Source organism: Canis lupus, chromosome 25, assembly GCF_003254725.2.
Source record: "Canis lupus dingo isolate Sandy chromosome 25, ASM325472v2, whole genome shotgun sequence".
Lineage (NCBI taxonomy): Eukaryota > Metazoa > Chordata > Mammalia > Carnivora > Canidae > Canis > Canis lupus.
Window position 1 is genome coordinate 44,216,400 of NC_064267.1, and position 18,645 is coordinate 44,235,044.

Consider the following 18,645-nt stretch of genomic DNA (forward strand, 5'->3'; position numbering starts at 1 on the left):
ATGCGAGACAGAACGTGAAGCCAAATGTCTCCTTGAGATTTCACCTTCGTAGATTTTCAAACCAAGCTGCTCTTGGAATAAGACGGCCCTCCTGGTTCTCAGGATCCAGAAACCAGAGTTAAAGTTCTGAATGCAGTTACAGGAGTGAGCCTTCCCTCCCCCACGTTGTTCATCCAGACCAAACCCCCTGTGGGCCACGGAGGAGCCATTCCTGCCTCCGCCCTGCGTCAGCCTAAGGATACCGACCTTGAGCCCCACGGGAGAACAGCCACCTGCCAGCCCCCCCACACCTGCCCCTGCCCTCACCCCCCCCCCCCGCCTCCCCAGGCAGAGGGGAGGCCTGGCCGCAGCCCACTCCGCCAACCTGGAGCACGCTGAGCCCCCAGGAACCATATGGGAGGGGCATACGGTGGCCTTTGCTGCCCTGCTGGTGGACAGTCTCCTTTTCTGCGCTCCCCCCACCTCGAAGATACGTGACCCAAGGTCCCCTGGGGAAGGGCAGTGCCTGGGCACCCCCCACACAGGTAAGCGGAATGGCCCAGAAGGAGGCTTTTGCCCACACAGACCTTAATCATAAATACTTGCTTTTTAGGAATGACCCACTTTGTCTAACATTTGGCCACTTGGTGTTCAAACACTCCACTAGCTTTATTTATTATTTATTTTTTTCAGCTAGCTTTAATTATGTTCAAGACCTGCCTTTTTACAAAAGTTAGGGTTTCACCCTTCCTCTCCCCCTCCAGAATTGTCTCTGTCAGGCCCTGCGCTGACAGCCCTGGGACCTGGGTCCTGTTCTTCACATCTCACAGAGGGGGACCTGAAGGCTTGAGAGAGGTTAAGTGCAGAAGGGCACCCACTGGAAGTGGTGGAGACTGAGCCCAGGCCCCAGGGTGCTGTGGGTGGGCTTCCCGGTCTTTGCCAGCCTGGAGATCTGTAATGTGGTTTATTCTGCCGCCGTTGAGCACCTTTTTGGTTTGGTTTGGTTTTTAAGATTTTATTTATTTATTTGTCAGAGGAAGAGAGAGAGAGAGAATCAGAGAGAGCACACAAGCAGGAGGAGCGAGTGGCAGGCAGAGGGAGAAGCAGGCTCCCGGATGGGGACTCGATCCCGGGACCCCGGCCGGGATCATGACCTGAGTCAAAGGCAGACGCTTCACCCACTGAGCCACCCTGCGCCCTGAACACCTTTATGATAATCATCCCGCATGAAGAAATGTCCAGTGGGAGGGGAGGCCAGAGCTCGGGGAGGCAGGCCGGAGGGTGGCTGGCCGACAAATGGCAGTGACAGGAGAGGGATTTGGGGTGTGGGTGATATGAGGAAGGGAGCCAGCGAGGCGGGTGGGCACCGAGGAGAGAGCCGATCCCACGATCCCATGATCCCACGATCCCACGTGGGGCCAAAGTACAGAAAGCCACACAGTGTCCCAGCGTCCCTCCACCGTGTCCATCCCTCCTCTGCCAGTGGCTCCTCACCTGCTCCTGCCTGTGCTCCCCACTCTGCCCACAGCCCCCCGAAGCCCGGCCCAGCCCCAACCCCGCCAGCCGGCTGGCCAGGCTTCCATGCTGCCTGGATGCCCCCCACCCTGGCATTACTTCCTGCTCCCCCACAACGGGGTCTGACACTGGTCAAGGGAACCTTGATTCTTCCCCTGGGACAGTGTCCAGGAACATAATTGGGTTTAGGGTTCCCACCCCACCCCCACTTCTAGACAGGAAGCCCCCAGCTGGTTGGGTCCGATTTGAATCCTCTAGACCTCCAGGATGATTTACATAAGCTCGGTGCTCCAGAGACTTTGACTGAACAAAATCATCTCCTTTGAACAACTAGGAGCTACCCAGCTTCTGGGTTGTGCCGCAGGACCCTCGCTGAGGGCGGCTGCAATGGCCTCATGAGGTTCGCAGGCCTTCATGCTCCTCCCAGGCCTCAGTTTCCAAGGCTGGAGTAAGGGGTTCCCTCTATTAACGCTTGCCTTCTGGGGCCCGCCTTTGGGCTTTGCAACCTCACTCTGGCCCCGGACACAGAGCTGGTGCTGACCCCCGTGCAGGTCAAAATGCCCAGTGTGAGGGGATTCCCAAGTGACTGGGTACAGCGGAACCCCTGGGGTTCTGGGGTGTGCCCCAGTGCGCACTTGAGCTCCAGCCTCAGAGGCACACCCCTCCACTGAGCCCCGGAAGGGACCTCGGCAAACCTTCCCCTCCATGGCCCCATGGGTGCCCCCAAGGTCTGTGCTGTTGCTGCTTCCTTCCAGAGGCACCCCCTCCTGGGGCTGTTCTCTGGTCCGCGCCCCTCTACTCCTGGGGAAGGGCAGGGCCTCAGTCTCTGGGCGTGCAGCAGGGACCCCAGACACGCACCATAGCTGCAAAGAAAGGCTGGGGGCTGCTCCCTCCCCTGCTGCCTCTAAGATCTGTCTCACGGAGACTGTGACCCTGGCTGAGCCTGTTGCTCTCAGCTGAGTGTCCTTCGTGGTCCATCAGTTCCCCAGGCCACAAAGCGGCGAACTGTTCCGTGAGTGGCGCAGGCCCCGTGACTTTCTTGATGGCACCCCCGCTTGGGCCAGGAGGAGAGATAGGTGGGCTGGCCCCAGAACTGGCCAGAGGGGAGACATGTCATCAGAAGGGTGGGGAGGGGGGTGCCTGGGTGGGCAGTTGATTGAGCTTCTGACTCTTGGTTTCAGCTCAGGTCTTATCTCAGGGTCATGAGATGGAGCCCCAAGTTGGGCTCCTCCCTCAGCAGGAAGTCTGCTTGAGATTCTCTCTTCCTCTCCCTCTGCCCCTCTCCCCTGAATAAGCATTCTCTCTCTCTCTCTCTCCCTCTCTCTCTCTCTCTCTCTCTCTCTCTCTCAAATAAATAAATCTAAAAAAAGAAAAGAAAAGTGCAGGGAGGGTCAAGCACTGCCACTGTGGCTGAGTGGAGCTGAGATAATGCCTCTGCCCCCATTGCTCACCCGTGCCCTCCCTCCTGCCTGCCAGGCGGGCCTTCAGGAGCCTTCCTACTCCCTGATCCCATGAGGGCTACCCATGAAAAAAGAGGGCAAAACCCAACTGTGTTTGCTCCCAGCATCCCAGCCTGAGTGGAGACACTCCTACCTTTGCTACAGGGCTGGTGGGAGGCTCAAATGAGAGAAACTGGCCCCTAGAAGGAGATGCCTCCGTTTCCCCAAAGTGCTCCCCATTGTGCTGAGGGGTGTTGTCTTTTGATGATCGGCAGTCGTTCCCAGCTCCTGCCCCGCTCCCCCTGAGTGGCAGGGCCTCACTATAGTTCCCAAGGGGGGTGTCATCGGGAGGGCAGGAGGGCAGGAGGCAAGAAGAAGCCATATACCATCCGTGGGTTGGCAGCAGCTGCTCCGGGGGTGGGCCCAGCATCACCCTGCCCCTGGCAGGGCCGACATGCACCCGGTGCTCAGGGCTGGGACACGGCCTGGACAGCCTCCGGTGGTAAATGAGGATGATGGTGGAGGGTGCCTGAGCTCCCGATGGGGCCCTACAGGACAAGCCCTTCCTTCCCAGGGAGCAGACGAGGACAGCCAGACTGCAGGCTGCACAGATTACCCCAGAGGTAATCTCTCACTCCACACCAGAAAGACCTTGCTGCCTGCGGACCTGTAATCCTGGGTCCTGGGAGAAGGACTATAAGCAGATGTCATCACAGGTGACTCAGGCACCCAAAGGTGCCTGCCTGACTCAAGGAGGCAGGGTGCCCTGGCAGCTCCCGCACAGCCAGGTCATAGCTGCAGGTTTTGAATGTGGACAGACCTGCTTTGTTTCCTGCCAGTGACATGGGGTCAGTCCCACTCAGGCACATGACAAAATTCACAAGAAACCAAGGCTGATCACAATTGATGATTACTTAACGCCACCATAAGAAGTGCTAGCAGCTGCACTCCTGGCATTTTATTACAGAGAAATGAAAACGTATGTCCCCCCCCCCCCAAAAAAAAAAGCCTGAGTGAATATTCACAGCAGCTTTATTTATAATCCCCCAAACTGGAATCAGCACAGGTGTCTGTCCTTGGCCATGTGAAGGGTTAAACACTGTGGTCTACTCATCCCACGGAAGACACTCAGTCATACAAAGGAGCCAGCTACTGATCCGTGTTTGGATGAATGAATCTCCAGGGAAGTATGCTGAGTGAGAAAGAGCCAACCCCCAGAGACCATATGATGCCATGTATGTAACTTACTTGAATTGACAAAATTTTAGAAATGCAGGAGAGGGGTTAGAGACTGAGCAGGGGTGTGGGAGGGAGGGGCGGTTATAAAGCATCTGTGCCAGTGCGTGGGGTTGGAGCTGCTCAGTATCTCAACTACAGTGAGTGGCGTTCACATGAGCCCATGCAGGGGACCAGATAGCGTAGAGCCCACACAGCCGCACAAAGGAGTCCACGTAAAAGGGGGGACATCCGAATAGAAATCTGAAAGTCTGTGGATTTTGTACCTTTGGGGGAAACTGGGTACCACACAAGGGATCTCTGTATTTTTTCTCACAATTGCATGTGAGTCGACAAGTTAGGTCAAAAATTTTGATTGAAAAAGTTATGGAGGAGGGGCGCGCCTGGGTGGCCCAGGGTGGCCCAGTCGTTAAGCGTCTGACTCTTAGTTTCAGCTCAGGTCGTGATCTTGAGCTCCTCATCAGGCTCTGCACTGGGGGTGGAGCTGCTGAAGAGCCTCCCTCTGCCTCTGCCCCTCCACCTGCCTGCACATGCACTCTCTTGCTTGATATCTCTCTAAAAAAAAATAAAAAAAAAAAAAATCCAATTGGAAAAGGATATGGGGAATTCCTGGAAGGCCGACTAATCTTGGCATAACCTTTCACCTACAGCCTGGTAAAAAGAACCAACTAATTAATTAAGGACCTGCCCAGGGATTAGTATTTCCCTGAACTTTAGCCTAATACAGCAAGACTACAGGGAACAGAGGGAGCTCTGGGGGCCATTCAGAGGCCTGGAAGTTTCCCTCCCAAGGTGGTACCTCTCCAGAGATTTAGGGGACAGCCAGGACAGTGTGGTTGGTGAGCGGGTGGGAGGAGGTCAGGGGAGGGGAACCCAGGAAAGCTCTGCTTGAGCAGAGTGGGGCTGGGCAGGGAGGACCCAACCCCCCGCCCCAAGGGAGCTACATGGCCCACTGGGTTGGGTGGAGCCAGGACGAAGGTGTTTCTTTTTTGAATATTTTAAAAATCGTGATGAAAAGCACAACATAAAATTTACCATCGTGACCGTTTGTGTCTGGTTCAGGAGAGGTAAGCGTATTCACACCGTTGTAGGGCAGCTCTCCAGAATGTTTCCTTCTTCAGAACTGGAACTCTGTGCCCACTAAACGACCCCCTCCCGGGCCGCCTCCTCCTCCTGGCCCCTGGCAACCGGCTCTACCCACCTGACAACTTTAGATTCCTAGTCTGAGTAGAGTCACGCAGCGTTTGTCCTTCTGTGACTGGCTTATTTCACTTAGCATCATGTCCCCAAGTTCATCCACGGTGTAGCAGGCGACAGGATGCCCGCCTTTTTAAGGCTGAATGATATTCCATGACATGGATGGAGCACACCTTGTTTACACGCTCACCTGGCGATGGGCACCAGAGCTGCTTGCCCCTTTTGGCTATTGTGAACAATGCTGCTATGAACGAGGGAGTGCAAATATCTCTTCTAGACCTTGCTCTGAATTCTTTGGGATATCACCCAGAAGTGCGATTGCTGGATCGGAGGGATGCTTTTGTTTTTTTTTTTTTAAGATTTTATTTATTTATTCATGAGAGACACACAGAGAGAGGCAGAGACACAGGCAGAGGGAGAAGCAGGCTCCATGCAGGGAGCCCGATGTGGGACTCGCTCCTGGGACCCGGGATCACGCCCTGGGCCGAAGGCAGACGCTCAACCCCTGAGGCACCCAGGTGTCCCCGCACCAGCCTGGCTACTGAAGCCTCTTAGCTCCCTAACAGAAGCTACACCTGTGGGTGTGCGCGGCCCGTGGAGAGGAGAGACTCACCCCTGCGTTCTGTCTGCCTGTCCAAGGGAGCAGAGATCAACCTCACGTACACTGGGCCTCCCTCCCCGCCCCCCCCAGACACACGCACAAGCACACACCCCGCACAAGGCCCGCCCGGTTCTCAGTAACTGGACGCACAGACAAGGTTCTGCTCTGTCACCATCAGTCCCACCCTTTTCCACAGCACGGGAACTCTGGGTCCGGCCTCCGGGGTGCCCTCTGAGCCCAGCACCTCCCCCACCTGCCCACACCAAGCCTGGTCAGAGCCAGGCCACCCCACCTTTCCCGTGTCACTGGGCCTCAGCAGCATCAGGAAGCCAAACCCAGGGATCCCTGGGTGGCGCAGCGGTTTAGCGCCTGCCTTTGGCCCAGGGCGCGATCCTGGAGACCCGGGATCGAGTCCCACGTCGGGCTCCCGGTGCATGGAGCCTGCTTCTCCCTCTGCCTGTGTCTCTGCCTCTCTGTGTGTGTGTGTGTGACTCATAAATAAAATAAAAAATTAAAAAAAAAAAAGGAAGCCAAACCCAGGCCGCTGGCCCAGGCTGTGTGCTTCACACCCCATCCCCTCCTCTCAGCACCCAGAACCGAGCCCGGCCAGAGAAAGCTGGCTTTCAGAAAACACTGAACAAATGCGGTGCACGAAGGAGTAATGGTTCTCCACGAGACCGTGTGAGCAAAGGGTCAGGAGCAGCCCCCACGGGGCCCTGCAATGCTCCTGACCCACAGGGGGTGTGCCCCCTGGTCCCCACCCCACCCTGGGGAGGCTGCTGGGATTATCCCGTGTGGACACACCTGCCTCTTCCAGGACCCCTGCCCCGAGGCTTGCTCGGCCACACCTTGCCATATCCCTTCTGCCAGCGGACTTAGAGTCACAGGGCAGGGGCGGGGTCAGGGTGGCCACCGGGGACAATGGGAGGGACATGGAGACTTTTACAGCCAGGGACAAAGTCCTGCCCTGACTAAAGGCCCGCTGGCTGGTACGGCAGCTGGTACCCTAGCTCTGGCCCCGCCGGGGTCCCAGCCTGCCGCAGTCCTGGCTTTGCCGCGCCCCTGCCATCCCACAGCCATGCAGGGGGCCCGGGTGCTGCTGCTGCTGCTGCTGCTGGGCCTGAGGCCACGGCTGGCCCTTGGCATCATCCCAGGTAAGGAGGCACCTCCCAGCTTCCCCCCACACACACACCTGGGGCACTCCCCCAAACACCGACCTGACCTCCACTCTCCCCTTGGCCAGCTGAGGAGGAGGACCCAGCCTTCTGGAACCGCCAGGCGGCCCAGGCCCTGGACGCCGCTAAGAAGCTGCAGCCCATCCAGACAGCTGCTAAGAACCTCATTCTCTTTTTGGGGGATGGTGAGTGTGCAAGGCCTGTCCGTGCCCTGTGGGCTCCCACACCCTGGCACCCAGGGCTGCCAGTGGACACAGAGCAATGCTGAGGACTCAGGCCTGACGAGGTGTGCTCCTTCAGGGATGGGGGTGCCCACAGTGACGGCCACTCGGATCCTCAAAGGGCAAATTAATGACAATCTGGGACCTGAGACACCCCTGGCCATGGACCAATTTCCATACCTGGCTCTGTCCAAGGTAAGGGCAGGGTGGCCTCAGGATGCTCCCCACCAGCGCAGTGAGGGTGGGCCCTGGGGCCTGGGTCAGGATCTTGGCCGTCTGATGGTGTCATGACAGAGCTGAGGGTGTCTCTGTTCCCCAGACCTACAACGTGGACAGACAGGTGCCAGATAGCGCAGGCACAGCCACGGCCTACCTGTGCGGGGTCAAGGCCAACTACCAGACCATTGGTGTGAGCGCGGCCGCCCGCTTTAACCAGTGCAACACGACACGTGGCAATGAGGTCATCTCCGTGATGAACCGGGCCAAGAAAGCAGGTGAGCTTGGGGCCAGCTTAGTGGGCAGAGGCAGGATTAGAGACCTCAGGGGCTCACCCTGACCTCTGCCCCCTCAGGGAAGTCTGTGGGGGTGGTGACCACCACGAGAGTGCAGCATGCCTCGCCAGCCGGCACCTACGCACACGTAGTAAACCGCAACTGGTACTCGGACGCCAACATGCCTGCCAAGGCGCTGGAGGACGGATGCCAGGACATCGCCCAGCAGCTCATCTCCAACATGGAAATTGATGTGGGACCCCAAGGGTGGGGAGGGGGCATGCACGGGCCATAGTCCCAGGCAACTGACAGCCTAGCTCTGGGGCCTGGCGGGGTCTCCCAGATCTTGGGGAATGGGGGGGCCGAGGGGGGGACGGTGTGGAGGTGGTACAGCTGGGCCCAGGCCACACCCACAGACCTGGTAGGGGAGCTATGGCTGTCTGAGGAGGGAGCAAAGGGCAAGCCAGGCCCCAAGCCCTCCTCCCCAATCCTTTGGCTACAGGTGATCCTGGGCGGAGGCCGAAAGTACATGTTTCCCAAGGGGACTCCGGATCCTGAGTATCCAACTGACGCCAAACAGAACGGAATCCGGTTGGACGGGCGGAACCTGGTGCAGGAATGGCAGGCCAAGTACCAGGTGATGGGGGCCTGTGGGCGCCAGGGATACAACAGGGACAAGGCTCGGAGGGCTCTGGACTGAGGCTCGCTTCTGCCCCTCCCAGGGTGCCCGGTATGTGTGGAATCGCACGGCGCTCATTCAGGCATCCCAGGACGCCTCTGTGACACACCTCATGGGTAATGACCCCAGACGCCCCCACTTTCCTGCCTGGCTTCCCGAGTCCTCAGAGAGCCAAGCATGGACACGGGGGTCCACGCCCCTGGCCCTCCCGTCTCCCCAGCCAGTCACCACCGGAACCCCTTTCCCGCAGGCCTCTTTGAGCCAGGAGACACCAAATATGATGTCCACCGAGACGGAATCCAGGACCCATCCCTGATGGAGATGACAGAGGCGGCCCTGAGGCTGCTGAGCAGGAACCCCAAGGGCTTCTACCTCTTTGTGGAAGGTGAGCGGCAGCCGTTGCTGAGCACAGGAGTGGGGACGGTCGGGGCAGGTGGGGCACTGGCCACCTTGCCCGGGCCCTGCTTGCAGGAGGCCGCATCGACCACGGTCATCACGACGGCACAGCTTACCTGGCCCTGACGGAGGCCGTCATGTTCGATTCCGCCATTGACAAGGCGGGCCAGCTCACGAGCGAGAGGGACACACTGACCCTGGTCACCGCCGACCACTCTCACGTGTTCTCCTTCGGGGGCTACACCCTGCGAGGGAGCTCCATCTTCGGTAGGCCCAGGGAGGGGGCAGGTGCTGTCCACGAGTCGGGTGGCAGAAATGGCTCAGGGTCTCAGTTTCCTCGCCTGTCAAGTGGGGTAGTAGCAATGCCGCGTGGGGCTCCTGTGAGGACTGGGCCAGTGGGTGGGCAGCCTGGGTCTGGCACGCGGGGGCCCCGTCGCCGCGGCCGGTCGGGTGCTCGCAGGCCCCTCCTCCCCGCAGGGCTGGCCCCCAGCATGGCCAAAGACAACAAGACCTACACCTCCATCCTGTATGGCAACGGCCCCGGCTTCGCGCTCAGCGGGGTCCCCCGGCCCAACGTCTCCGACGCCGAGAGCAGTGAGCACCCCGGCTCGGGCTGGGGGGCGCTGGGGGCGGGGGGGGGGCACGGCGGGGGAACCCGGATGGGGAGGCCGCCCGCCCTGCCGGCCCTGAAGCCCCCCTCCCCGCCCCGCCAGGGGACCCCGCATACAAGCCGCAGGCCGCGGTGCCCCTGGACTCCGAGACCCACGGCGGCGAGGACGTGGCGGTGTTCGCGCGCGGCCCGCAGGCGCACCTGGTGCACGGCGTGCAGGAGCAGAGCTTCGTGGCGCACGTCATGGCCTTCGCCGCCTGCCTCGAGCCCTACGCCGACTGCAACCTGCAGCCCTCGGCCGCGCCCACCCCCACCCGCACCCCCACCCGCACCCCCACCCGCACCCCCACCCCCACCGATGCCGCGCTCCCCGGCCCCGCCGCGCAGCTGATGCTGCAGCTGCTGACCGGGGCGCTGCTGCTCGCGCTGCTGGCGTAGGCCGAGCCCTGAGCGCCCCCGCCCCGCCCCATCCCGGGCCCCGCCCCGCCCCATCCCGGGCCCCGCCCACTCCTATTCCGCTCCCGGCTCCGTCCCGGGAGCCCCCAGCGCGGACCCCGCCCCCAGACCCTCGCCCGTAGTGGTGGCTTCCCCTGGCACCCACCGTCCCCCTGAGCTGTTCTCGATTCCCCACCCCCAGCCTCAGCGCCAGGGTGAGGACGGGGTCGGGTGGGGGTGCGGGGTAGGGTGGCTCCGACCACCAGGCCCTGCCCTGCAGAAAGCCCTGGCAGGGGACCAGGTGAGCCCCATCCTGGAGGCGTCCCTCACGGGGCCACCACTCGCCCAGACCCCGCAGTACGCATGTTTCTTGGCCACAGTCTCCACAGCACCTTGGGGACCCGAGCACTCGGGCATGTCACCGTGACTGGAAAGGGGTGGCTTCCTGTCACCCCGCAACACGCCCTGCAGGCCCCTTGCTGGCTGAGGAGGCTGCGGGCCGGGGTGCGGTACCACCCACCTTGGGCACCTCCTGGGGGACCAGCCTACTATTGCACACAGGACATGCTGACCCAGAGTGGGAGAGAGGTCCCAAGTCACTTAGCTACTGATGTTCACCCCCCAGTGCCCATTCCAGGCTGGGAGATCCAAGGAGCATGTCTGTGAGGAAATTCCCTCTCCTCCCCGCGCCTCTATGCTACTGAGAGGGACAAAACAATAATCAAATAAACTGTTATGCAGAGTAATGCCAGTTGTGATATGTTCTAGAAAGAAAAATCATTAGTGTGTGGGAGCACAGAAGTAGTCTGTGAGTGAGGGGGTGGGGTGGACAATTCAGATCAGGAAGTCAGGGAGGGGCTGCCTGAGGAGCAGACCATGGAGCAAAGACAAGGAAAGGAGGCCATGAGCAAGGCAGAAGGAACAGCTGTGCAAAGGCCCTGAGGCAGCGATCAGCAAGTGTTCTTCCAGACTAATAGCTGGATCAGAGTGCGGGTGGCACAGAGTAGGGAGTGAAACCTGAGGGATGATGAGGGTTGGGAGCTTGACCCAAAGTGTGGTATATGATTGGAAAGGCTTTGAGCAGGGGCATACATAACATGACCTGACTCTTAGAAAATACCACTCTGATTATTTCAGGGATCAGAGTTTTGTTTTTTGTTTTGTTTTGTTTTGTTTTGTTTGTAGGAAGAGGGTAGAGGTGGGAGCTGGGAAACCAGAGAGGAGGTGCAGACTCCAAACATTTCTGACCTCCATCCAAAAATATTCCGGAGCACCCCCTCCCTTAGAGCTGTGCTTGTTGAGTATCTAACTTCCCTCCCTCGGGGAACACTGAAAAGAATTTATGAAAATGACATCAACTGTATTTTTAAATAAATTTTACAAAATTACAGATTTATTTGTACATTTGCAAAGGTGCAAAAAAGCATTTTGCTCTCACTGGAAATATCAATATGATTGAGTATGCTTTCTTATTTACTAAAATCTTTTTAAAAATTGAGGAATAATTGACATACCCGATTGTATTAGTTTCAGGTGTCCAACACGGTGATTCGATAGACATATACAATGAGAAATGGGCCCCCACAGTAAGTCTAGTTACCATCTGTCACCATACTGAGTTGTTATAATTCTTATTTACTAAACTCTTGATTTTGCACTGTAAAACATCAATTTGAAGGCACGGCCCTCAGGGCAGTTTATTTCAATTCTGGATCTTAGTGGCTGTCACAAAAATATGGGAGCTGCATGGAAAAAGGGCACGATTAGCTAGGCTTGCTAAACCATCATATTCATTTTTAAACTCCATCCACCAGTTATGCAAAGATTTGATCAAATCCAGCTGTTACATTTCTGTCTTCCCTGTTGTCAACGAGTTGGTCTTACAAACCAGTGGGAAGGTGCCGAATGTTTATGTTTCATAAATGGGTTCAAAGTCCAAGGAAACTCTACATTTTAAAACTCTACAGGTTTAGGGGGGCCTGGATGATTCAGTGGGTCGAGGGTGCGACTCTTGATTTTGAAGGTCGTTAAGTTCAAGCCCCATGTTGAGGGTAGATTTTACTTAAACAAAATAAAAATTGTTTAATGTAAAACTCTACAGTTTTAAAAAGCAGGTTATTCTGGAGTTAGTGGTAACGATTGCACCACTTTGACTATCCTAAAAACCACGGATTGTACACTTTAAAAGAATGGATTTTTCAGCACAGAAATTACATTTAAAAATTACACTTTACCTGGAAGAGGCAGATGCAGCGAAGGTGAATCTATTTTTCTAATAATTTTACTGGGTGCCTAAAACAGCTCTTGTCTCCTCAAGAAATGTCTCCTCCTCCGTGTTTAAGGAGGAAAAGCTGTGAGGAAAGAGAGGGAGGGGACTCCACGACAGCCCTTTTCAATTCTTTGCCATCAAGATGACTCGTCCTGTGTGGTCTGGAAGTTTCCCTGGTCACACCCCATCTTATTACCAAGTATCATAAAGACTCAAGTCTGCTAGAACAACCTTGACTTTCTAAAGTCAACACCCCTGGGGGCTCCTGCAGCATTTTACGGGCCCTCTGGCTTCTAATTCTTTCCTGCATTGGGTTGACGGGATGGGCCTGTGCGTGGGCTGGGGAGCTGCCGCTACCTCTGCACCTTTCCCTCGCCCAGAAGCCTTTAAAAATCCTTCCCCAGTAGCTGTTCGGTGTCGGGTACCCTAATGCTGTGTCCTCCCCCATCCCCCACCCCCCACCCCCCGCCGTTTGCAATTGCTCTTATTTATTTATTTATTTATTTATTTATTTATTTATTTATTTATTTTTGCAATTGCTCTTATTAAACAAAGCATCCACTGTTGGGCACCTATCTTTTCTGCTACAGGTTTCCTTTCCTGACTCTCTCTCTCTCTCTCTCTCTCTCTCACACACACACACACACACTCACACTCACACACACTCACACACGCAAATGGTTTGTGTATTTCATTATGGGACCAGAACCAGCAGATACCTCGAGCGGAGCTGTGTAGACACCGTGCAGCAAGCCTCCCACACGGGGTAATTTGCGCTAACACTTCCCTCCAATCTGTGGTGGTGTTTTCTCTACATCTTTCAACAGTATTTGCTGACAAAGAAATGCCTTTCGGTTTGTCGACAGATCATTTTCTGTTCATTGTTTCTGCCATTTTTACTGCGGCAGAGAAAAACGAAGTGTTTGCCTGGTGGTAGGTTTTTTTTTTTTTTGTCTCATGCTATTATGCAAGAAACTTTAAAAGAGCTTTCCAAATATTTATCATCGCTAAGGGAAATATCAAAAAGTAACTGAGTTGAGAAGCACCTAACTTTAAGCATCCCTGGGAAAAGAATTGCGGGGGGGTTTTGTCTCCGTGTTCTGAAAGCTTGTGTTTTTTGTTTTTTGTTTTTTTGTTTTTTTGTTTTTTTCCGTGAGGATGTCGTGCTGCTGTTGACTAGCTTCTCTCGGCACCTGTCACTCGGGGCAAGCTTCCCCAGTAATGATGGCAGTGGAGTTGCTTCAAACAGTTCAGTTTTGTTTATTTTTTTAAAACTTAGAGCTAATTTCTCATCAGGTCTGCACCGGGGGGATGATGAGCATGTGTCAGGAGGGGGGACATGTCAGAACTGCCACTTCTGTGGTTGCTTACCCCGTGGGGATTATCCGTATTATTTGCAGTTTCTTTACCGAGCTCTTTCAGAAGCTACTTGATTGTTTTTGGAAGATTCGTTTGTTTAAAATTAGACCACATTATCCACAAATCCACTGAGGCAGACACACTAAACTCTAAGAAATGGAAGTGAGCAAGTGGGGAGGGGATGTCCCTCATTGGAGGTGGTGTCCCTTGCTGGACACCCTCATTCTCTTCCCCCAGGACACTGGTAACCATGTTGGGGTGGGGGCCCAGATGACAGGGCACAGGTGCCAGCCGGAGCTAGATGTTAAATATGAATATGTGGTTCCCGCTGGAGTGCCCTTGAGCCCCTGTCCCTGCACCCAGCCCAACGGGGCTCAGGTAGCAGATATGGGGTGTGTCACCATGGGGAGCAACAGGCATGCCATCTCTCAGGGACAGGATGCCCGATGTGCCCTCGTCCCGACCTTGAAGCTGACATTACCATCTGATTCTGTTAGTCCCTCCCCACCACCCCCAGGTCCAGAAACAGGTCTCCCGCCTGGTGAGCATCTGAATGACAGGCAGTTGCCCCTGTGACGCTGCCACCCCCAGTCCTCACCTGCCCTCCCTAGGGCACCCCCACCGCCACCCCCAGGCCTCCAGGAAGGTGCCCAGTGTTTTCAATCGCACCCTCTGGTCTAAAGGGACCCCAGGGCCGCCTACTCGAGCTGATCAGAGCTTCGGCACTTGCCACCAGCACCCACACAGGCCGGGGTCCTGACAGCACGAAGCCGGAGCCCCCCTGGGCGTACCCTTGGCGCTGGGGAGGCCCGGGACCAACCGTGGGTCTCCCCGGAGGCGCCCGCTCCCCAGCCAGGTGACGGAGCCACGGCCACGGCCAGCCCCCCACGCACATCGCGGCTCTGGTCCCACGGGAAGGTGGGAGTGGCGGGTTTTATTATTATTATTTATGCAAACGATAGCCAAGGAGAGATGCGGCTTAAGAGCACCATGTGGCGGTGGCGGTGGCGGTGGCGGTGGGGGCCCGGGGCGGAGCTGCCGCCAGTGAATCCGCCCGAGCCGCTGCCAGAGGCTCCGGGGGCGCCGGCGAGGAGCTCACGCGGGGACCGGGCCCAGGGCCCAGCCGGTGCCCTGCAGCCCTCTGGGGCCCTGCAGCCCTGCCCCGAAGGCGGAGCAGCCGCAGAGCCGGACCACCAGGCCCCCGGGGTGGAGTCGGTTCATCACAGGGGCTCTGCAGGCAAAGCCACGCCAGTGGGCAACCAGTTTCCCCAAAGGGCAGGGCGCCTGGGACCTGGGAGCCCCCACCCCTGGCAGTTCTGCAGACAAAGCCGGCGACCCCGTGGACGCAGAGGAGAGGCTGTCACTCGGTGATGTGCCATCCAGACTCACACAGAAGCGGGGGGCCGGGGATGGGCAGCTGCCCTGGCCCACCTGCCGCCTGAGCTGTCCCGCCGCTGGGTGGCCCGAGGGGACGCTCCCAGGGCTACAGGCTGTGCTCTGCCTGGGCACCAGCCTGGAGCCAGCAGGGGGGAAGGGAAATTGTTCTTAATAAATCCAGAGGAAGTGGGTCTCTCAGGCCATGTTGGAGGATGGGGAGAAGGCACAGAGAGGGCCCCTCGGGCACCCCAAACCTTCCGTAAAGTCAGTGACTCCCCCTAGTGTCGTGTGGGTAGTCCGGGGGCGGAGGGGATCCGGGAGCTGCCCAGCATAGAGGACATGGGTGGGAGAGGAGGCAGGAGGAGAAACCTAGGCCCCCTGAGATCCCAGCCCCAGAGGTACTTACGGACGGAGGACCCTGGGCTTCCCGACATTTTTAGAATGGGGGCTCAAACCATTTAAAAATATTGCAGCTAGGACACCTCACGAGGGGGGCCCCCCAGGGCCCCCAGGACCCCAGGCATCTGGGTCATCACAGAAGCAGCCACAGGGACCACGAATCTGGCTCCCCTGAGCTGGTTAGAAAGGCCTGGGAGGCTGCTCGGTGGCACCGGTCGCCCTGTGCCCCTTCCTGGGTGCCACAGAAACCCCAGGGCTCCCCACACCCACACTCCCTCGGAGACCCTAGGCAGGGAAGCTTGGGCACCCCTCTCCAGCTGGCTTCCAGCCCTTCCCAGATCTGTACAGAGCCGACACCCAGAGGGCCCCAGACCAACGGGCTCCCGGCCTCCTTGGCCCTGAGGACCCAGAGTCCAGAGTCCAGCCAACGTGCTGAGGCAGCAGCCGCGCAGGCCGCGGAGGGGTGGGGACAGGGCAGGCTCATCGATCCATCAGAGGAGGCCCCCCTCACAGGCACCGCCGGGGCTGCCGATGGTGCTCCTGAGACACAGATGCGGTGAGTCACTTGCCCAGGTCACCCAGCAGGGGCCCTTGGGCTCAAGGTCTCAAAGCCAGGGACAGCAGATCCAGGCACAGCAGGGACCGTGAGGCGCTCTGCGCATGGGCACAAGGGTGGATGCCTGGAAGCTTCAACGCAGCTGTAAACTATCCCCAGCTCTTCTTTCCCTGCTATTAAATGCTCAGCTGGAGGGGATCCCCGGGTGGCTCAGCGGTTGAGGGCCGCCTTCCGCCCAGGGCGTGATCCTGGAGACCCGAGATCGAGCCCCACATGGGGCTCCAGAGACTGCACCTTGTCATCGCAGGGGGCTGTGGGCTGTGCCGAGAGGACACCTTCACCCTGGGGGACAGATGGGGGAATGGAGGGGATCAGCCTTCCAACCGCCTGCCCCCTTGCCACCGAGAAGACCTTCCCTGCACTCATGGCCTGAGCTCAACAAAGGGGAACTGAGGCAGAGCAGCAGCTGCGCCCGCCTCGTTCGGCTCCTCCGCCCCAGAGGAATCAGGCAGCTAATCCTCAGCGTGGCCGTGAGCACAAGGCCCGGCAGACAACGGCCGGGCGGCATCTGGACGGGGTGTGGCTTCCTAACAGGACACGCAGAGAGCTGACACTGAGGGCAGGAGGGACACCTGGGGCCCAAGGGGACTCGGCAGCCACAAGGTGCCCATCAGCTAACACATGCAGCGTGACCTTAGGGCATGTGCCCCCCCCCCCATTTCCCTGTTAAAAGGGCTGTCCCTGTCACTCTGTCCACCTCACCGAGTTGCAGTGAGGATGCTCCAAGCATCTGTCTGGAAAAGCAGTTTGGGAACAAGTGGGTGACACACTGTCGCAGCTGTGCCTTGCTGGTTATATGGCCCTGTCTGAACGTCGGGGCCCCGTCCCAGCACCAGGACTCAATGCTCCGGGTGCCCTTGGCTTGAGGTGCCTCTGACCCGATGACCTCCCTCCGTTCTCCCTAAAGAAGTATGAGAAGGCCCGAAGGCCCAGGGAGCAGCGACATCTCCGCTGGTCGCCCAGCAAGGAGCCAGCAGGCTGAGGCGTCTCCGGTGGCTTCATGGTGGCTTCACGGCCGGTCAGACCGCCAGCCTGCCAGCAGGGTGGGCGCTCCCCGGCTGGGACGCACACGGGGCATCGGGCTCCCGGCCAGCAGCTCGGACCAGCCTCTCCCAGGGGCCCGCCGACCCCCAGTGCCCAGGCCCCTCTGGCCCCCTCAGTGGGGCACAGGGGGAAGGAGGGACTCAGCCCCAGGAGCGCCGGGACTTCACCCCTTCCCGAGGCAGGGCGGGAGTGGGCCTGCTGGGCCTGCTGGTGGCTCACCCCCGGCCACGTCCACCCAGGCCTGCCCCGAGCTGGGTGGGAGACAGGAGGGATGGGCCTTGCGGGGAGCTGGGGAGCTCGGGAGAGCCACTGGGGCACTGGGGGCGAAAGGGCTGGGCCTGGGGGCTCCGATTCCAGCCAGGATCCCAGGTCAGGGGGACGGGGTGCAGTGTGGGGTACGGCGGGCCCAGACACCGGGCCCCTCCCAGGGGGCGGCAAGGAGAGAACTGTCCTGCTCTGGCTGCCAGCGGCTGAGGGATACGGTATACACGTGCCCAGCACACGTACACACCAGGAAGGGGCTTTGAGGGGAAACCAAGGTAGGTCCACAAACACAGCACCTCCACCAGGCTCCGAGTCCCCGTGTGCCCCCCACGCCTGTGAGGGGCAGCTCTGCCCTGATGGGCGCGGCCTTCTGTGTCTCCTGAGGTGCCCCTTGGGGAACTCGCCTGTCCCCATGGGGTCCTTCTAAGGTCCTGCCTCTTCTCTGTAGGGCGCCCCCCGCACCCCAGCCCCAGGGCCCCATGACGCCCGCCTCCACTCTGGCTCCATCCGCCGTGGCCTGTGCCCTGTCTCTCACTCTCCAGGGTTGGTGTGCCCGAGGCTCAGACACAGGAACTTTTAAAATGTCACTCAAGGCTGATATGGGGACAGGCATTCTCTGAGCATGACAGGAGCTGGGCTAGCAGGAGATTCGTCACTGCAGTGGGAGATGGGGACAGGCCACACCGGATGGGCTGGCGGGGACGGGGCAACCACCCTGTCTAGGCTATCCCTGAAGTAAGAGAGACGGACTCGAGGAGGAAAGGCAGGAGGCCCACTGGTCCCCCCCACTGTCCTCAGATAACCCAGTGGGGCTGCTCCATCTGCCCCCCCTGCACCCCCACCCTCCTGTTCATGAGGCAGCACCACTTGCCTCCTGCCTCCACCATGGGCCATGCCTGGAGCCTCGGCTCCAGCCCCTGGTGGAGGCTGGAAGTGGGACAGGAAGGGGCCAGGTCTTGTCTAGGGTCCCGTTTGTGCAAAGGGCCTGAGCTCCTTTCTTTTTCTCACCCCTGGAGCCTCCACTCTGGGCTGGAGAGGGACACGACTGACCCCCAACTCTGTGTAAGCAGGTGTCACAGCTCCCCTCTCATGGACATGCTGAGCCCAAGGCCTGGCCTGGGCTCCATGACTGGCTAAGGTTACTGCCGGAGCTCCTGCGGTGTCTAGACCTTCGGGGGCAGTGGGTCACAGGGTCATGCTGGAGTATAGCCCCCTCGGGGCTTGGTGTTCGGGCACACCCCCCAGCCTTGTCTAGGGGCACCCCCAGAATCGCATGGGAGCCGAGGCAGGACTGCAGGGAAGGGAGGAACAGCTGATTGATGGAAAAGACAGAAGACCCAGGG

At 58.6% G+C, this 18,645-nt stretch overlaps 1 protein-coding gene across 1 annotated transcript; it reads left to right on the top strand.

Moving 5' to 3' along the window:
* Nucleotides 1-5,836: 5,836 nt before the first annotated feature.
* On the top strand, nucleotides 5,837-9,977 carry ALPI (alkaline phosphatase, intestinal). Its single transcript, XM_049101285.1, has 11 exons — nucleotides 5,837-7,121; nucleotides 7,211-7,327; nucleotides 7,443-7,558; nucleotides 7,683-7,857; nucleotides 7,935-8,107; nucleotides 8,357-8,491; nucleotides 8,577-8,649; nucleotides 8,784-8,918; nucleotides 9,005-9,196; nucleotides 9,407-9,523; nucleotides 9,643-9,977. Exons 1-11 carry the CDS (start codon nucleotides 6,689-6,691, stop codon nucleotides 9,975-9,977), a joined length of 2,001 nt encoding a protein of 666 aa, XP_048957242.1. The 5' UTR covers nucleotides 5,837-6,688.
* Nucleotides 9,978-18,645: the final 8,668 nt, after the last annotated feature.

Coding starts and splice junctions, on each gene's coding strand:
- ALPI (XM_049101285.1), top strand. CDS start 6,689: ATGCTCCTGACCCACAGGGGGTGTGCCCCCTGGTCCCCACCCCACCCT. Junction 7,328..7,442: donor CATTCTCTTTTTGGGGGATG/GTGAGTGTGCAA, acceptor GTGCTCCTTCAG/GGATGGGGGTGCCCACAGTG. Junction 8,108..8,356: donor TCTCCAACATGGAAATTGAT/GTGGGACCCCAA, acceptor CTTTGGCTACAG/GTGATCCTGGGCGGAGGCCG.